This window comes from Oryzias latipes, chromosome 16 (genome assembly GCF_053564925.1).
Source record: "Oryzias latipes strain Hd-rR chromosome 16, Olatipes_Hd-rR_3.1".
In the NCBI taxonomy this organism is placed as follows: domain Eukaryota; kingdom Metazoa; phylum Chordata; class Actinopteri; order Beloniformes; family Adrianichthyidae; genus Oryzias; species Oryzias latipes.
Window position 1 is genome coordinate 10,649,249 of NC_136252.1, and position 20,983 is coordinate 10,670,231.

Genomic DNA, 20,983 nt, shown 5'->3' on the forward strand with positions numbered 1-20,983 from the left:
GGAAATATATGCTTTGGTCTGATGAGTGCAAATTGGAGATTTTTGGTTCCAACCACAGTGTCCTTGTGCGATGCAGAAAAGGTGAACGGATGGACTCTACATGCCTGGTTTCCACCGTGAAGCATGGAGGAGGAGGTGTGATGGTGTGGGGGTGATTTGCTGGCGACACTGTTGGGAATTTATTCAAATTGAAGGCATACTGAACCAGCATGGCTACCACAGTATCTTGCAGCGATATGCTATTCCATCTGACAAACACAAGGACACTTCAGTAGCTGCAACACCTTTGCATTAGGTGTTACCATTCAGCAGAACAGGTTGTGCTGACTCATGTTGCATTCCTTACCACTTACCTGATCCTTCTAGTTTACAACAGCTAGTTCCAGAGCTTGGTATTTTGCTGGTGTCCACCTCCCACTCCATTTTATGAGCTCCTGCACTTCACAGTCCCCCCTTTCTTGAGTATATTTAGCCAGCCTCACGGGGCCATTCAAAATGTTAGGCAGCAGCTGTTGTTATTGGTGTCTTGTTGATCCTCTTCCGTCATCTACAGCCACATTTAAATATTTAATGAGATCAAGGAAATGTCATTGAAGTGAAGGTGATTAATGCTCATTGTCAGGTTCTTGACGGATTAGAGACAAGTGGAGAAAAATTCATTTCGATGGTTTCATTAACAACAGGAAGTTAATATGAATGGGTGGATAATAATGAAAAATAAAAAGACAGTGCTTGGACTTAAGGAGCAACCATAGACACTGCAATGTTAAGTAAACTCGCACCACAAGGTCATGGCAAGATGCTTAAGAAAATGTGATGTACAAGCTCAGAAGCATTACATGTTTGATCTGAGGTGCCACAACAAGTGAACTGCCACCACCCCCTTTTCCCAGAAAAAGGGTACTAGTATGTAGTTTTCTTGGATGGGGAAGGGAGAAGCTTAGTGTGGGATGGTCCCCCGATACCAACTCTGGTCCTAACTCTCTGAAGGCAGTTCAGCAGTGTTGATTTTACGTCCAGAGAGTAAAAAAGCAACCCGCCGCACTGAAAACATTTCCTGTTGTTTCAACTACAGAAAATCTATTTCTAGCGGATACCATCTGCCCAACAACTGAACTCTTGCCCCAATCTTTACCTCCAACATCGTGGCCAACAAGACCATTACTAGGACCCAGTCAGCAACTGGCAAAATGCCCTGAGAGACAAGTACTAGCTGCACCACCTGACCCTCCAGAGGCATTTGTGTGCTGTGAAGGCCTTGGACCTCTTATTAGTCTGAAAAGCCCAACTTGAAGAAAGATATGAACCTAGAAGAATGTGTGGGTCAGAATGATGTTTAAAATTTGTTGGGATCATCAATGTTTTAATCCAAGTTTAAGATTGTGTGCATTTGTTTGTTGCTGTTGTTTCTTGTGTGTTTGCAGTGCTGTTTTATTGATCTTGCATGTTCTATATTAGTATTTTTGTGGACAGACAGAGCGGCTGGTTGCTCACACCAGGACATCAATGGACATAACTCCTCACCACTCTTTAGTAGGGACTCAGAGCAGGTAAAGGGGCGGGGACGTAGTCTAACCGGCGACTGGAGGCGAGTCGCCAAAGGAAACCGAAGGTGGTGGGCGGTGAGCATGGAGAAGCGCCAGGTCTTCCTCTGATATATATGTCTGTGTGCAACCGACTCAGGCGCAGGAGCCTGAAGTTCTCCATTCGTTTTCCTTTCAGCTACAACACTGTTCCTCCTCTGGATGGACCCTTAAAGAGCAATGTAAGGATTAGATGGACTGGCACAACAAAAGTCTAAAAAGGCAGAGCTAATAAATAAATAAAGTAAAATGGAAAATCCCACAAAACAGATTAAAAAAGGGAAGTAGAACTTTGTCAGACTTTCAGGAAGCCTGGAGAGGAAAATGATCTTTAAAATGACAATTATAATTTTAATCGCAATGTAAAGAGACAGTGGTTAGAACTTGCTAGATTGATGCAAATTCACTGGTCAGTTAGAAAAACAGTTGGATATTGCATTAAAAAGACTCATGATAAAACTGTCGAATCTGACATTTTTTCTCTGTAAGGTAAAGAAAACACAAGTAGCAGGCATAGTAGCGATTGTACTTGAACATCCATTTAAAGGAAAAACAAGAACATTTTTGAAAATAAACATTTTTCAATGTTCACAATAAGATAAATGTTTAACATGTTATCGTTAAAATACAAAAATAATAATTTAAAATGTTAATGTTTAAAACTCCACTTCCAACAAATATTGTGGAGAAACCATGTAGAGGAGAGGCTGCTGGAGGCCTTCTACTGAGCCATCGTAGAACCGGTGCTGATGTTCTGCATGTCTGTTTGGTTCGCTGATTGCTCAGCTGCGGACAAAAAGGCCCTGCAGAGGGTGTCCAGGTCTGCTGAAAAAGTCATCGGTTGCCCTCTTCTCCCCCTGAATAACATCGCCAGAGCTAACAAAATACTAAAAGCCGTCCTTGTGTTAAACCCAGAGGACGGCTGTCAATCAGGCAGCAGAAAAAGGAATACCAACCTCGGACAATGGACAGAATATGGAACTTTTTATTTCACAGCATTACCTTATAATTATAATAATGAAATTGCTTAATCAATTATTGAAGATGGTTAAAGTAATTGATCTCTATTTCACTTCTCTTGCCCCAAAAAGTGATTCATAATGTTTCTAATGAAAAATAATCTGCACATATTTTTGACTTTTGAAACTTGATCTGCAAATGCTATGATGATTTCAGAAATATAATATATATATGGGGTGCTTAGCCTGCGATGAGCCTTGGGGGGGGGGTTTACTAGGCAGTGGCCCCCCTCCTATGGTTGCCGTATGGAGTGGGCCCCCCCTCTTTCGGTTTTACTTGCACCTTAGACATGCAGGGCCCTTGGTAGGGGGGGTGCTTGGACATCACTGCCAGCAAGCAGCGGATGTCCTCCTAGCACCCTACCCGCCAATTTTAACCGCACCTTAGACATTTAGGGCCCCTTGGTGGGGAGGGTGAGGGGACGTCACTGTGAGTAATCAGGAGATGTCCCCTTAGTGCCCTACCCGCCAATTTTAACTGCACCCCCCTTAGTACACACACCCCTCCCCCCTCAATATATACATCCCAACATAAACACACACACATGCACACACACACCATCTCAAACACACATACACGCACACACATTTTGCAAGGAAGGTGGGACCTGGGTCCATCTGTCCCCTGCCTCTTCCCTGGTGGGGGGTGCGGGCCCCTTTGCAACGGCGGCCGTGTCCCCGGGGTGCCGGCTTCCTGGGCCCGGCGGTGCTCTCTCCGCGCGGTGGGGGAGTTCACATTACATCTGAGCCGGGGGTGTCTGGTCCCTGGGGGGTGGGTTCTGGTCCTTGCTCCTGAGTGCTGGGCCCCGCCAAATTTCCAACTGTGGCCGAGCCTGGTCGGGCCATATTTATAACACCCCTTGTGGGCCCTCTTTTTTTCCCCGGGGTTCCCCCCTCCTGGGCGGGGGCGGCGGGCCCCCTGCCTCGCTCCTCCCTGGACCAACCGTGGGCCGGGCGGATGGCTGCCTGGAGTGCGGAGCGGGTCTCCCTTGGGGGGTCCTGGCTCGTACCTGGGGTTGGGGCGGGGGGATGCCCGGAACTCCTGGGTGGTGGTGGGGTGCTCGTTTGGGGTTGTGGGCGTCTTTCTCCGGTGGGGCTCTGCGTGGGTTCTCCCGGCGCGGCGGGGGGGCTGCTATCCTGGTTGGGCTGGGGCGGCGCTCTCTTTCCCTCCGGCCCTGCTGGCCCTGGCCTGGGTGGCGGGCTTGGTCGCCCGGGCGGCGGTTGTTCCCTGCCGGTTCCCGTGTGGCGTTGGGGGGATTCCGGCTGCCGCTGCTGCTGCGGTGGGGGTCTTGGGGTGGGGATGGCTGGGCACTCTCCCTCCTTCTTTTCACGTCCCACCATCCATTTTAGAAGAACATAAAACCTCACCTGAGCACTGGTGTTAGCTCACCTTTGCACTAATAGCTTGCATGACTGAATGACTGAAATGTTTCACACTAGTTGGTTTTAAGGCATAAGTATGCGTGTGTGAACACTATCTGTTTTGTGTACATGTCGACAGGTGGACATTTTTGCAGCTAGCAGGTGTGTTTATAACATTTGAGTGTGTGTGTGGACAGGCCCCGCCCTTTTTGTACTGCATTTGAACCTTACCATAATGATTAACAACCAGTAAACTTGTTTCTGTATGCTGCTTCATGGTCTTATCCCCCTTCCCCTCCTATTATCACCCCCTACCCCCCCCTCTCTCTAGCGTCCCTCTCTCTTCTTCCCCTCTTTCCTTTTCCGTCCGGTCCAACACCAAAGATTTTCAGACATGATTGAAATTAATAAAGTTTGGCTTCAATTACAAAAGGGGTTTATTCAGACATACCTTTGGTTTGTCAGAAGATTAATAACCCCTCTTGTTAAAGCAAAATATGTCCAACACAAGAGGCCCTCAGCTCTCGTCTGTCTGCCCAGCTGTTGGACAGGACAAGTAAAAAAAAAAAAAAAAAAGAAATATAATATATATATATATATATAATATATATCATATATATATATATACATATAAATTATCTGCACATATGTTTTTATACTTGATCAAAATATGCAATGAAGATTTCTAAAACAGTGTTATGTCTATTTTTTCTGATATAGTGTTATTTCTAATCATACTTCATCTTTGTCATTTATTGATACTTAAGGACTCTTAATGACCTGCAACTGTGTTGGTAAGGCATAAACATCTGATAAAAACGTATGAACCGGATAACTATAAATTATGTAATTAAAATGGTTACGGTAGAACAGGGGTGGGATAATATAAATTCAGTTCCTTTCAAGCAACCTTTGATTTAATGTCTAATTATCCTGTCATGGCAGTTCTCCTCCCCCTCCCCTCTTTGCTCTGCTCCTGACTCGACCAGCTGTGACCACACACCTCATCATCCTCCAACCCTTCATAAGGAGATCCAGCTATAGCATTCATCGCCAGTTCGTTGCCCCTTATGGTGCTAAGTCTGGTCTCCTGAGCTTATGTGTTGCTCGTATGTTTTTGTACCATGCTAACTTTTTTTCTCCTGCCTAAGGACTTCATACCACGAGTGTCACCTGAGTCAGATGTCGCCACGAGCAGTTCCTGTGTTCCAGAAAATCCTGAGAACTCAAAACCGCGTCAAGACCTCCAGCCACGCCACGAATCCTGATAACGCCAAGACATCCAGTCACGCCAAGAATCCAGTCCACGCCAAGACCTCCGTTTACACCAAGAGCCTTAATCACGCCAGAACCTTCTACCACGTCACGACTCCAGGCCAAAAAATAAATCCGATTACTTACCATCTTACTTACCTGTGTTTTCCTTCCGGGTTCCAGCGCCTGGGTCTGTCTCGCCTACTAGCCATGACATATCCTAAGTTTGATACGTCTTTGTATGAATGTATAACTGCTGATTGTATTGTTTTGTGCATTATTCTTGCTTGAATTGCTTGAAATAAACCATTTCAAATCAAAAATAGACTGCTCTTACCTCTTTTACAAACTGCTGCCATCAGGGAGAAATTCCAGGTCCTGCAGAGCCAGGACCAGCCCACTTAAAAACAGTTTCTACCCATGGTTCATCAGGCTCCTTAATGATGCTCTGTTATTACTCAGTCGCCCTGCATGTATATGATCATTTTTTTTTTGTGTTGTTTTTGATGTGGTTTCACTTATGATCTTAATGCACGTGGTATATTTTGCTTTCAACTGCTGCTTTCAATTTCGTCATGCTCCTGAAGGCATGACGACAATGAAGCATGATAAACCCTGATACCGCTGAGCAAAGTATCAGTGTATCAGTCTGTTTTCTTGTATCAGCGCTCATCTCTTCTCCCACTCAGAGAAATATCGACTTTTGGAGGACTTCTGTGTTAAGAAAAACAAAGAAAGTATCCTATAACTGTATTTTCCTATCCCCATTCAGCAATAGAACATTCTTTTGGATTTATTTTGAGAAAAAAATGACCTGTATGCTGTCACCTCCGTCTCATAAATGTAGATGATAAGATAGATATGATGCGACACAAACAACTACTGTATATCAGTAACTTTTACTATGTAGATAGGATTTTATTAGAAATAAGACACATTCATTTTGTGCTCTGAAAACTGTACATTAACAAAAAGGCAACCCCTGTAACATAGAAAAAGGGAGGGCGGGGTGGGGGGCTGTGTATGTAAAGGCTGGGTATAAACCAGTGGTGGAGGGAAGCTGGGGGCCGGGTCAGCAGCCATGGTTTGGACAAAAACACATCAAAAGAAGGGACGGGTGATATCAAAACACACACTGTTACATGGTTTTACACGACACTTGTCTTGTCCTGAACCTTGAAAGACAAAGGGAGGATTGGTAGCAGAATAATAATGGTCATATTCATTTTAATGATAACAGCTATCTCCAAGCACAGGTAAGAAAGATACTCATAGGCTAAAATCAATTCTGTAGATCTCTGTTGAAATAATTACAATGCTGTACATCAGGACTCCATGTGAGCCTTGTGCTTTCCAGTGTGCGACCACCTGCATGCCGGCTTTGTCTTGAAAATACTGAACCCTCATTCCCCATGACACACCCTGATGTTTACTCTGCTTGTGTTGTTCAGTATTAGAAACTTGAACACGTTAGAAAGACGGCCACTTCAGTTTCGGTTAGGATCTGACACAGACCGCATGCGTCTGCGGACTGTGGCTCCTCTTTGTCGTCCACGTTCCTTCTGCGGGATGACCGTGGAGATGAGAGACAAGTGGAGGGCATTCTCCTCTCACTACAGCATCTGAGCTGTCCTTAAATGACAAGGAAGCCTAGTTTATCCGTGCCATTATGACTTTCCCCAGTCTCCATGATCTTTTGTTGATCACTGCAGGGCTGGCCTTGTCCCACAACTGAGACAGAGCAGTGGCGTGTATTTGGTGGTCTGTGAGCTCAAAGCTGAGCTCGTCTTCACTGATGCTGCAAACGATGAAGGTCTGAGGCTATCTGAGCTGCGTTCAGTGTTTCTCAGCAGTAATACAGCAATGCCCTCATGGGAGCAGAGAAAACATTCATGATTGTTACACTGCAACAACTCAATACAGGGTGGGACACTGGATCGATACCTGTGCTGTACCTTTGGTACAGTATGATGCACACATAGTGGCTTCATCCTCAAACTGACAGCTGTGTCCCTCACATGCCAGCAGATCATAATATACAGGAAGATGAGCCGTATTCCGTAGACAAAATACCAAGTAAATTGTCAAAAGAGATGCCACGTTCTCACCCTCCTGCATATCTTGTTTTTTGGATGCTGTGACTCTCTTCTAAGGATGCTGTGACTCTCTTCTAAGCCCTCACAGTCGCTCTTTGCTCCAGCCTTTGTACAGAGCAGGACGGTATGTGTGAAATGGATTCTTTTTCTGGTAGCACTGGAAGAAACAGGCGATGCAAGGTGTGGCACCAAAGCTGGGGCTCACACCTCTGTCTGCAGGTCCATGATCTCTTGGCCCACCAGTGGAATGGTGGCGCCAGTCTTTTCCCACTCCACCGTCTGCCGCTCCAGAGGGGAGGCTGCCACAGTTTCCAGGTCTTTCCTTACCCAGGATGGAGGAGAATGTGCCTTCCGAATGCCCTCCCATGCTCTTTTACTGGGGGTTGATTGCTTGTCCTGCTAAGGAAAAGACATTAGAACAGGGTAATGAGTGATGTGTCTCTGTTAGTTTGGTGGACCCACTTCACGTTAAGCTGCTTTTCCTTCATCTGTCAGGTTGCCAGGACCTGACTCGCTTTTGAAGCCCATTGATTTACAAGCTATCTCCTATTTGCCCAAACTATTACTGACGGTTGTTTAAGGAATATTTAATATAGTGCAATTAAATTCATCCAATTTTTTTTAAAAATACAATTAGAAATCTTAACTCTTCAGATGAAGTATGCATCAACAGCATCAAAGCCTATGTCTGTAGCAGAGATGATTCATGTGTGTTGTAGATCAGTCTGAGGGAAAGGAACAGCACAGAATCTTTGTTTTAAATGTATTTTGAGCTGCAGAAGGGAAAGGTCACATGACCTGTTTCAGAAGGTAGAAGCTGCACCGCTTGATGTATTGTTGGAGCATGATGGGTACTGTAGGCAGGAGCCTTGCAAAGTAATCAATTACTTTTCTTTTTTTACATTTAATTTTTATTTTACAGTTACTTTTTAGAATTAAATTTTGCATGATTCTATAACCAGAGAGGCACAATGGAGGGGTAAAAGAGCCATTTGTGACTGCAGACTTTCAGTTTGCAGACCTCTGGTCCAGAGTCTTGTCTAGGGACAATTTGACACATGGCAAGATAGGAAGTGGACCCTCAATTCCACCACTTTCACATTTCACAGCAGCCCATATTAAACCCTTGCATTGGGATGCTCTAACAAAAATTCCACACCTCAAACTCAAGAATTTCAAACTTCAAGATGTTAATCAGCTTTACAGACCTACTCTATTAGTAATGGCTTAGTCAAATGCACCCATAGGGTGTTGATCCATCCAGGTGAGGTATTTTTTTAGGATAATGTAAGTTACATGCACTTATGATGTACAAATGATGCTGTTGTCCAGTACCCTCCAGTTGTTAGTCAGGTGCAAGTACCGGCCCCTTACTGACCGCGTACAAATGCTGCCAATGATCTGATTTCTGATCACCAAATCAGATCAGAAAAGGTGATTTAAAGAACGCGGCAGATACTTCCAGTTTCAGGTAAATGGGGGTCCTGTGTTAGTCTGAGTTAGTCTCTACAGCCTTGTCCCTGAGTGGCCGGTCTTGTGTGATCTCTGATCCCTGAGGGACTGAGGGGACCCTGACTATTTTTGCCGCAGCACTGTCCACCATGGGCTTTGTGCAAGGGGGGTTTTGGGTTCACACCTTCAATCTACATTTAGTGACATCGTGATACATTCTTGTAGACAAATACTCATCCGAACATACCTGCCTGCTCATCTCTGCACAGACATGGATGTTTGTATTTGTGCAGACATGCCAGATGCATGAAGTAAGTAACGTGTCTTTATGTGTTGGTATAAACTCGTCTTTCCCTAACCGGGTCCTCGGGGAACACTCTCCTGCATGTTTTCCATGTTGGTCTGCTTATGCACACATGATTCAGCTCATCGTCAGGCTCTGCAGAAGCCCGACAATGACAGTCATCAGAGGCAGGTGTGTCCGACTAGTGTTGGATTGAAAAAATGCAGGACAGTGTTCCCTTAGGACCAGGGTTGGGAAACACTGTATAACAAATGTAAGTTTCCCTTTATATATATATATATATTTATATATCAGTACCATCATTTGTCTTGGTTTGTGTATGTGCATATTTGTGCCGACATTGGTTAAACATGCTTATTTGTGTGGTTAAGTGTGTAGATGTTTTTCTGTTAACAGTCATGACATCGATAAAATTTAAGCCTCAAGCTACTTTTGCTGAGCCTTTTATTGCTTTCACTCTTTATGTCCAGCGTTTCTGGTTATCTGTACTACCTCTTCCCCTCTTTCTTCTCCCCCACCCCTGTTTTTCCACCTGGTCCAGAAGAAAAGTAAAAACCCTTAAACAATATTTATGATAATAACTGCTCAAAAACTAAACAACTTCCTAAAATAAAATGTTGTTTGAGACACAAAAAGGGGTATACATAAATATACTCTGAGAAGTAAATAACAGAACACCAACAGAACAAAGATACATTCTGTCCAAGAGGCTCTCAGATTCTGCCTGTTTGCTCTGGTGCAGGACAGGACTAAATGGAAACTATTTATTATGCATATGTTTTTAAAAATGAAAAAATCTTAGCTTTAACTTAATCAATTAACTTTGTCAATGTTTGACTTTTTGGGATTTGCATATTGTGCCTATAGGCATGTTTCCTACAAGCACATATTAAAACAGACACAGTCAAACAGGCGGAATAATTTGACCTGGTCAGAAGTCAGAGACTTTAAACATTTTCATAAAATGAACATTCGGGGTTTTCTTGCATGAGCTCACTTTCCCCCCGACATCTGCCTGAAGGAAGTCAATGAGATGCTGCTTGGCAACAAGACGGCAGGATGAGAATGTCATGAAAATGGTTGATGCTCTGAAAGAAAATCTGAAAACACCCCAGCCAATGACAGATGGCCACTTTCCCAAACAGTAGACATAAGTCATTTGGAAAAGGAAAACATTTGGAGCTATCGTGGTTCCTGTAACAACTATTTGAAACTTTTCTGTGTGGATCCATCTGAGCCCTTTATTGACCAAAGTCAAGAGGGGAAGCATCTAGGATTGTAAAACACCGACTCAAGTGAAAAATGTCAATAACATAAATCTGCGTTCACACTGAGCGTAATTGGCGCAGCGGGGGCGTCCAGTTTCAATGTGTAGTCAATGTACAGGCGCCATCATCACATTTTAGGACAAATATCGAGCAGCGACTGAAGCATAGATTTCATCCAGTGTGAACGCAGCGTTAAAATTATAATAAGAATTGAGTTTCATTCTACACCCACAGTGGAGAAGATCTCTGCCTTTTCCTCTCACTGGATTTTTCTTTCCTTTTGTTGTTGTGCAGTGTGTCTTTGCATGTTTGGGTGAACTGACTCCAAACCTCAAAGCTCCTCTCCTGTTTTTGGCTGTCACATGTCGGGTCAGAGGGTCACTCCAATGACTTGGGTGTTCATCCTAACCCTTGTGCTATCCTAGGCACTTTAACATTGGGAGTTGGGTCATCTAGACCCACTAGACAGTGCGCTGAACCTTTTTTCTTCAATGATTTGTGATCTTCACTGGTGTCCATGGATTACATGAAATCCTCTTCACCTTTATACACCTTTGTCATGGTAGGGTGAACACGTCAATGGTCATCTTGACCCCATTGGATAGCACAAGGGTTAAATATGTTTTAGCGTACACAAAAAGATGTCTCCCTGGTGTTATGAGTGCGACATGAACCTCAGCTAGTGCAGTGAAACTAATAAACTCCTGATTTCTGCTGTTTTGGCCTTTTTTTGTCACATTTATACAAAAACACAAATCCTAATAATTATTTAGCTAAGACAAATTCTCCATTAAAAACTATCTCAAATCAAATCAACATGTTATTTTAAATGACATAGCAATACATATAAGTATTCGAACCCCCTGTGACATGGAAGGGTCTGACATTTTTATCTTAGGTGCAGGTCCAATGTGAGAAACATAATGTAAAAAATCTTGAAAATCACATTGCATGATTTTTAAAATGATTTGTTTGGATGCTACTGCTGCCAATCAGCTAGAACTGTGACCCTCAAAGGCCTGTTAGTCTGTCTTTAAATAGTCCACCTTTACTCCACTTATTATCTTAAATAAGAAGCACATTTGCTGCATAGACACCTGTCCACTCCAATCAGCAGGACTAACCCAAATACTATCATGATCAAATCCAAAGAGCGGTCCAAACAAAGTTGTCTCAACGGGGTTCACTAATTGTACAAAACATAAAATCAGTCATTGAGTACAATAGCTGATAGCTAAAATGAACAAAACAGACTGGGCTAAACTGGGCTACCCTCCCTGTAGATCCTCCTTCACAAAAAAAAATGATGACAATGTCAGACCCCTCCATGATTTCTAAGTGGAAGAACCTGCGAGATCACAGGAATGCTATGATTCCTCCACACACATTGTCAGTTTATCCCTGGTGCTATCTTAGATGACCCCCACCCTTACATTGACGTGTTATTCCTACCATGACAAAGGTGGGTAAAGGTGGAAAGATTGCATGTAATCCATGGACACCAGTGAAGATCACAAATCATTGAAGAAAAAAGGTTCAGGGCACTGTCTAGTGGGTCTAGATGACCCAACTCCCAACGTTAAAGTACCTAGGACAGCACAAGGGTTACAGATGCAGCTTTAACATTGAATCCTGTGAATGTAAAGAGTCTAAAGTCAATACGCTCCTTTTAGTCTTAATGGGCTCCTCCCCTGTCAGGTGGGGGTCCCTATAATCTTCAAGCCACTTTTTGAATCGATGTTTTAAATAGGAAAGGGAAAAAATAGGGAGCAGGCTGTGGTTTTCTTTCAGAACTGTTCCCCTTCTTTGGTTCCAGTGTTTACACTGCCGTTTCTCTTGATTATCAGAACCAGGCGTGTCTCACACAGTTTGTTCTTACTTTGCTTTCATGTTCACAGAGCGAGTTTGTTGGGCATCATTTTCAACAAGTCTTATTTCTACAGAGATTTGGAGTCAGCCCTAAAAACATTGTTTCCTTGGTTCAGTTCCAGAGGCCTGGGCTAGGAATTCTGCCTTTTCTGTTTCATGCAGGTTTAAGCTTTGACACTGTAAGCAGATAAAAATACAGTCTTTTAATTTGATAGGGGATGTGCATTTTCAATCTGATAGGGATGCACCGATCCAGCCATTCCAACCCCCATTCTGAGATCTGGGTTCCATCTCTTTACTAGAACATATTCTCATTTGACTGCTTTGTGGAAGAAAAGGTCCAAACATTGTCAAGTTGCTAAATCGATGTTAGAAAACAAGGTTTATGTCTGAAAAGACACCTGATTTCAGATCTAGAGAATGCTGTCCAACAGTAATGTTTGGACATTACTACATACATGTGTTACAAAGACAAAGTAGAAATAACGATTAATTGTTAATGTGCTAAAAAACAAAAAATGAATCAACTTCACTTATTAACCTTTTGAAATATTGCAGTTGCAATACATTTTATGGTGGAGATAGAGGCCAAAAACCAACGCATTCTCCCCCCAACTCATCATATATGGAGGCATAGGCCGGGACCCCCCCTGCGTCACATATTAACACTTTGGGTGACCCCAACTCGTCGTTTCTCAAAATAGGATATCCTAAAAAGCTGGGAAGTAATCAACGTGTTCAACTATAAAAATAATTTGACTTAATTTATGTTTTATTTACCAACAAAAATGCCTAAGCTATTCGAAGTGAAAGCAACACAGTGAGCGCAGCATTCAGACTTATTATTATTAGTACGGCAGAAGTTCAAATCTGTGAAACCTAATGAAATATCTGATCGCAGCAGGCAGCACGCGTTGGGCTCACCCAAAGCATCAATACATGGCGCCCGTGCGTCCATGTTTGACAAGTTCGGGTAAGAACATGTGGCAAAAACGTTCAAACCTGAGAACTTTGATAAAGACTGTAAGGCAGGGGGGTGTCAGGATTCAGGTCTCGAAGGCTGGTGTTTTCCAACCAACCAACCTGCCATTTAAGCTCCTTAATGCCTAAACACGTTGGCTGTAAGCTCTGCAGTTGGAGCTCTAAACTGAAATAAACCCCCTTCTTTCTCTAGACCTGCCTGCTTCATGGTCCTGCTCTGAATGTTAGCATTCTGGTGATGTCACACCACATAGCTCCTCCTATCAAGAACCGTATGACCTTCTCCTGACGTACTGTTTCCATCATTGGGGAGGATGTCAAATGCCAGTGCTGGATGGGTGCATCTCTGATAATAGGGAAGGGAAGGGGCAGAATAGAATAAAATTAAACTCTTTACACTCATGTTGGTCTTGTCGCTGCTGGCAGAGGACACGCTCCATCTTTTGGAAGCTTTGGCATCAACAGGTGGAGATTCTCTATCCTTGTCTGCACTGTGAATCTTCCTGTTCAGGTCCTGAAACATGTCCTGGTGGCGTTTCCGGGTGTGCATTATTTTCTACACAGGAACATTGCATGTTACGTACAAAATAAACACAACAGCCTGTCATCAATTCTTTGTCACCCTGCTACATTTCATCTCTTTATCACACATCAGCTGTTTGCTCGTTCTCTGAAAGAATCGAATTGAAGAGACTAAAATTACCTCAAAGTCAAGCTCTGCATATCGGGATTTTCGTCTCTGGGGGGAAGATGAGACAGAAAGATTACAGATGTGCCTCGAGAACAGTGGAGCTCCAATGGTTCATACAATCTGGGACTCTGGGAGGAGGGAGACACTGACTGGACAGAGGAGGGTTTCTGTGGGTCAATCAGACCCCACATGCGCATGTTTGCTGTTAACAGATTCTGGCCAAATGACCTTTAAGTCCTTGGTCATGGAGCGCTGAAGGAAAGCCTGACCTTCAGACTGCTGGCAGCAGCTCCCTTACATGTCAGCTTAGGCCTAAAGACACCAGCAGGCAGGTTTGTGAGGCGCGCTGTGCTCGCTGCTGTGCGCCCTCGTCCTGCTGCTCCCGTCAGCAGCAGAAAACTGACCACTGCACAGACGCCATTCACAGTGCATGTGCCCAAAGAGGCTGGGGAAGGTTTTGTGGGGTCGTGTTTGTGCGAAAAACCATCTAGAGTAAGATAGGAGAAGTCAAAAGCAATGAGAGTATGAAATGAAAGCGTTGTAGCGTGAAAATCTAATTATTTACATCATTTTTTTGTTCACGTTGATGATAAATGTAAACAATGTCTGAGTCAGAAGCACAGACATGTCATGAAAATGCACAAATGCTGTGTCATTATGAGGATGACTGCAGTTCAGGAAAACAAGGTGAACTGAGCCTGGAGGAACAGAAAGAACTGTGACTGTTTCTTCAGACAACAGAGATATTTAAGCGTGTGCATTTGCAGGTAACACTGGCGCCCCCTGGAGAGGTGGCAGACCCACAACAAACAGCAACAAACTTTCCCGCTCCGTTCAGGACAAACTGTTGTAAAAACTGGTACTTTTTGATTGGACATTTTGAATGTGTCTGCTTGTTAATCCAGTTTGCAGTGTCAGCTGTTTACCTTGTTCTGTAGGAATTACTACAGAACAAATTGAAACCACAAGAATTTAGTGTTTTTGTATTTTAGTCCAGAGAGGAGGAAAAACAACAGCATGTGTGTGTGCAGGTTTTACATCCTTATCACTGTACTGTCATTTTTAAGGGGAAATATAGCATGTGTAGTGTTTTAAACTTCCTTTTAAGAGTCACAACTCGACACCTCCTCAAAGTGACGCAAAATGAAATCCATAGAAAACTAAGTCAACAGTAACAGCAGGATAGTGTTACGTGTCTTTTCTTTAAATATTAAAAAACAAAAGAAGTGGCATACACGTGTGACGCTGAAGTGACTTTAGTAAAGGGTCTAAATCATGCAAACTCAACTTTTTGAGCTTTTAAGTGTATTATAATGCTCATTCCTCACAAAAAACAACCCCAAAGCGGGATTTTGATACACACCCTTCTGAGTGTTCCTCTAAAAACCTGCTCTCTAAGCACCAGCCCCTCCCAAAACAAGTGGGTCCACACATTGTTATGTCACAAAGTGGGGAACAGCCCCTTCCAGGAAGAGTCTGTGCTGTCTTCCCGCCCCCAGGCTAACACACATACTTTCTCTGTGCAGCTAGCGGTGATTGGCTTCACGCTTTCATTTTCTATGCACAGTATGCACATCCATCTTTGCTAAAGTTCAGATGTTGTTTGTTTTCGTGGGAGAAACGCAGACACGCTCCCGAGGCCGGCTTTAGGTTGATGTCACGAAATGGGCGGCACCCACAAGGAGACAAAGGCGGAGCCTCAGAAATTGAATCGTCTTACTTCCAGGTAGGAAAATGAGCTTCGAAAATAACTCATATTTCATGAAAAATGCGTTCTTTAGTGTGCCAAAGCTAATTTATTATTATATTTATGGATATGGTTTACTTTGAGAGGCTTAAAAATAGCCTGATATAGGACCTTGCAGAAGTTGCTTAATCCTTTTTAACGTCCAAACCCAGAATCCACTTTGTTCTCTTAGCTGGTCAGTGGTTGTTTTCTGATGACACCAGCTGTGTGCTGTGAGTGTCATGATAGCGATTATTCCAGATCATAGTTACGACCGAAGCAAAAGAGAATCTTTCACTTTACTAAAGCAAAAAACAATTAATTTACTCAATTCAGACTGATTTTGTCTCAACACTCAGGAGCAGGAGTCAAAGATCTCTCTGCTCTGACGCTACAGGCTGTGTCACACAGCCACTACGTACATTTCCCACGCATGAAATTTCCGTCTTTCGTGATACATGTGTGATCTACGTAATTCATAAGTGGTCCTTGCATTCGTCATTCTTCGATGCAGACAGATGTCCGTCGCAGGTTTTGACCGACATGTTTTCAGTTTTGAGCTGTTTAAAATTTTTGTACGGTTGAGAATTACACAGTTTACGTAAAACGTACGCAATTGTGCCTGATTTTTGTGAGATGCATATGCTAATTTGTGTCTTTCCACAACTGGTCCACATATGTCTAAGGGATTTTAATGCACGTACCACAGATGTATTATTTTTATTTCGTTTATACTGTGCACATATCAGTTTAAAATTATGTAATTGACACATGAATCACTAATAAACTGCATATAAATAATCACACATGGTTCGTGTTCTACGTTGACTTCCGTGTTCTTTGTGTGGTTTATTCGTACCTTTTCCGTGGTTGTAACGTGGTTCATTCGTGATAAATCTGTCAAAATTTCATGTAAACACCAGAACTTTGGAGTTGAACGTATCACAGTAACTCGCTAAAACACAACATTGTTATTAAACTGGGTAATTTCAAGATGTCTATCAAAGCCACAGAGTTAGGAATGGTAGCTGTCAGCTACTCTCCTCTTCTGTACACCTTTAAATTCACTATATAAGTATTGGCTGGGCTCTAAGAACTTCTACTGCACAGCTTCACTTCCTCAACTTCTTCCAGTTTTCTCATCAAGAGATCCCACTTGGTCTATTTTAACAACCAAAAGCAGAGTTTTTGTTTTAACTTTACACTGCTTCCACTTCCTCCTCCTCATCATGTTTTTATCTATTAGCAACTACCCCAGCTGAATGTTGTTTTACAGAGGCATTTCCCACCCGAAGCTCCTAAAAATAAAGGTGTGATGTTTGGTGTATTTATCATGAGTGAATGTTGGACATACAAGGCATTGATTTCTCATTCAGAATAGATTGTCGGGGAAAACAGAAGTGCTGCTGTCGCTCTCATTATTTGAACAGCTGAGTTTCAGTGCTGAGAGCTAAACTGCAGCCAGGAAATTCTGCCGTTTGTTATTTGTATTTAAAAACCAACAAATGATCATGAAGGCCAATAACATACCAGTGATTGCAACAGCATCCATAAATACAGTTATGACCTATTTAAAAAAATGCTAGTTTCTAGATCATATGGAAGAGAAAAATAACTTATATTTACCGGTTGTAAATAGAGGCTATATTCATTTTTACTGATTAATAATAAACAAAAGTTACTTAAAAATGTGTAATTCATTTTAACTGGATATATGAGTCATTTCAAATTCCTAAAGCTGAAGTTTTAACATAATCTGCTTTGAAAAATGACTTGGATGGAAAAAGAATTCAACAGAGTTGCTAGGATTTAAATATTAAAAGCTGTTAATTATAAAACATTTGTCGCCTGGATCGGTGGGTTTTCTGTGAGGAGAGACGGAGCTGCATAAGCTTTGCATCCACGGCAAGTCACTGTCTTACCTCCAGAGAGCTCATGGACAGAGTGGAGACGGTCTCCCCTTTGGACATCACCCCAGAGCTTCCAGACTGTCCGCCGTCACACAAACCGCTTAGCTGGGGATCCCTGGGCTTGCCCTGCAGATGTGCAGGCGAGTCTCTGTCAGAGCAGGGCACACTGACCTGGTCAGCAGGCAGGCTCTTCATCCCAAAGCCGGGAACGGGTTCAACAACCGCCGGGTTTGCCAGGTGTATCAGCCTGGTCTGAGGAAGCTGCTCAGCGCTGTACTTGGCTGTCTGATCTTCTTTCCCCTTTACTGGTTTCAAGGTGCCCGTATTGTTTGTTGGCAGAATGATGTATCCTGGACCTTTCCCTGTGCCCTCACTGCTGCTGCCTTCACCAGTTCCTCGAGGCAGATCTCCGTCCAGCTGCTTCAGGAGCTCACCTTCGTGGACGTACACAGACTTTGCACCTGGAAGCTCAGTGCTGATTCCCTTGGCGGCGCCCTTTTCCCTGCGTAGCGTCAGAGTGTGGCTTGTGTAGTCAGCCACAATCTGGAGGTGAACCTTGGCCATGTTGGCTGGCATGGTGTTAAAGTTAGCGTTCTTCTGGAGCTTGAGGGTTCCAGATGAGGCCTTGTCGTCCCCCTGGAGGGATGCGCGCTTTGTGGTTCCTGACAAATAAATAGATTGAAAAACATTTCAGAATAATCCCACCCGCCTGCTTCTGGAAACTGTTTTAATGACAATAAAACAGTTACAGCGCACACTCCCATGTATGCCCCGCTTGTGTGAAGCCTGTAAACATACAGAGGGTTGATTTATCAAGCACATTAATTTCTGTACTTCCATGTTCCCGTCTGCTGCGTCACAACCAGAGAAGAACTGAAAGGTTTGTAGCTCCACAGGGATCCACTAAATATTGCTTTGGCCTATAATTAGCTGCCTTTGCTTTCTTTGTATTGTTTTATGGTGTTGTGCTAAAAGTGAATATCTGTGTCATCGTTTGATGTTCATGAGCTCCTCATCTTCCGTTTTACATGAAGACATTTATCCCAGTGTATTTCCACATGAGAAACCTTCTTCTTCTTCTAGATGAGAACATCTAGAGACTATTATGGTCTTGTTTGGTTTCTTGTTTTTTTTTGTACAGGTCTTCCTTTCTTTCTTTCTCCTTCTTTTGTGTTAATTGATTGTCTCCAGACATCTTTGCCCCCCAGGTCACTTCACGCCAAACCAAAAGAATCGTTTTACGCTCCAACTCAACAATCTCAATCTCATGGTGGCGTAGTACGGCAGGAGCTGAGCTGACTCAAGAGATCAGGGTGAAGGCACTCCCAACACAGAACTCTGCATTTGTCATGAGTCAAGAAGCTTTGCATAAAAAGATTGAGAAGATATGAGGGACCCTATAATGGTGTGGGTGTGTCTCCATCCCCACCAGCAAAATTTTGTTTGATGTGTCAGTTGTAGAGTCAGTTTCCTGACCACTCGTCGTCTGGAGGAGCACTGAAAAATGCAGGACAATGTTTCTAGAGTTTCTGGGTAAAACTGGTTTATTGTGCCTAAGATGCGACCAGAGTACCACCCTGAAGCTACATTCACACCGCCCTCGTACACTTGTGTTTTATTCAAGCCTATGTAAACACATGTAAACCTGAGTTTCAGGTCTCTGTGTTCAGACCTCTTGCTTTCACGCGTTCTTATGTCCGTTCTCTGGCTCTATGTAAAAATTAGCCTTTCATTGTAAATGGTAAATGGCGTTTACTTATACAGCACTTTTCTACCTTCTTCGAAGGCCCAAAGCGCTTTACAGTCACAGTCCCATTCACCCATTCACACACACATTCACGCACTGGTGGCAGCTCCACTGCCGAACACTGGTGCCAACCTTCAACCAGAGCCAAGGTGGGGTTCAGTGTCTTGCCCAAGGACACATCGACACATGGGCGTGCAAGGCGGGAATCGAACCCGCAATATTCCGATCGGAGGTTGACCGCCCTCCCACTGCCCCACAGCCGCTAAATCATGAAACACCTGAACCTTGACCAATCAGGGGCCCCAGATTTCACAGTGGCGTCCTTTCTGAATCACAGAAGTGCCAGACGGTTGTAAACATCAACATGGATGAGAAATTAATAATTACGGTCTGTGGACTGACAGCTGTGAAAGTAAAAGCCTGGAGCAAGATTCACGAGCTTACCACCGCTTCAACATTTCACACCAAGTCTCTTCCCCTGCAGGTGGTGGCCAAGCGCTAATAAACAGTAGAACAACAAACAGAAGAAGACGCCCCTCCCTGCCGCTCACTGCTTGTCCGGTGTGAACACCACAGGCTGAATGGGCATCCATGAAACCACATATAACACCTTCTTGAACGCACAACACATGGCCGATGTGAATGTAGCATAAGATTTTCAGGTTAAACTGCACAAGTTCACTGTTGTGCTTTGGCAGCTTGTATCAGCAATTTATTTATTCCTGTTGAACAGATGTGTAGGACAAAACAAAAACAAATCAAATAAATTAAATGAAACATTTTTTTCTGTCACTTCTCCATTTGGTGTCTTGTGTTTTGAAAGTTTTTTGTCTTCTTTCTGTCTTAGGAGCTAAAATGATTTGAAGTCCCATGAGGTTTCATATGCAGCCCAGTGCCTGGCGTACCGCAGTCAGGAGGGACTTCATTAAATGGCAGCAATATGTTACCGGCTCAGGCGGCCATTTTTGTCTCCTGTACCCACTCAGCACATGTTTGTCTCTTTCCTGTCAGCATGGGCAAAATTCAATTATGCAGCACTCAAGCTGCATTTCTTGTCAAACACTTTTTTGACAAGCAGATGTTAGTGAGATGGGGAGAGGAACTACGAGCAAGTTAATGCCAAAACCAAAGCCACCCATAAAACATAGTCAGCCTTCTGGGGAGCAGCATCTGCCCGCGCCAGAGGAAGAAACACACACTGATGAGAAACACTCAGCCTGGAGCTTACCTGATCTGCAAGCCATGTCCACGTCCTTCTCAAAGTCCGTCTGAGGACATAAAACACGCATGTTAAAAGAGAATTATTTTTAGAGACCATTTTCTTGGATCAGTAACATAGTATTAGCTGAGCCCACCATGAGCTGAGCGTGGCCGTTTTGAAAAGACCCTCCTGAATCGCCGTTAGTGTCTTCATGCCGGTCTACCACACGACACTTCACTGCCTCTTGGACCTGAAGCAAACAACCAGAGACCTTGGGAATTATTTTACAAACAACATAAGTAATATGAAAAAGCATGCAGTGAGTTTTAACTGAGCAGTTTTCTGCTCCTCTTAGAACAAACACCAAAGAGGATTTTGGTCAGAAGAAGAAGGAACTGTGTCTAAAGATAAGTTCAAACCAGACATGTGATGCACATGCTAAACACGCAGTCTTGAACACATTTTCAGCATATGGTATTCAATCTAGGCAAGCAGGGAGATTCTTATTTTTCTTTTTTTT

At 43.4% G+C, this 20,983-nt stretch overlaps 1 protein-coding gene across 15 annotated transcripts in view; it reads right to left on the bottom strand.

The window, feature by feature from the left end:
* Window positions 1-6,115: 6,115 nt before the first annotated feature.
* adgrb1a (adhesion G protein-coupled receptor B1a) overlaps window positions 6,116-20,983 on the bottom strand; it is a 186,660-nt gene continuing 171,792 nt past the window's right edge. For 5 of the 15 annotated variants that reach the window (XM_023963830.2, XM_023963832.2, XM_023963828.2 and 2 more), the window contains 6 exons: window positions 20,618-20,713; window positions 20,491-20,530; window positions 17,528-18,177; window positions 13,892-13,927; window positions 13,586-13,744; window positions 6,116-7,713 (listed from right to left, as the gene is read on the bottom strand). In XM_023963830.2, coding sequence (XP_023819598.1) covers window positions 7,516-7,713; window positions 13,586-13,744; window positions 13,892-13,927; window positions 17,528-18,177; window positions 20,491-20,530; window positions 20,618-20,713 — 1,179 coding nt within the window. In that variant the 3' untranslated portion in view covers window positions 6,116-7,515. The remainder of the gene's footprint in view (window positions 7,714-13,585; window positions 13,745-13,891; window positions 13,928-17,527; window positions 18,178-20,490; window positions 20,531-20,617; window positions 20,714-20,983) is intronic. The other 10 variants (XM_078933299.1, XM_023963829.2, XM_078933298.1 and 7 more) reach the window with 3 other exon arrangements.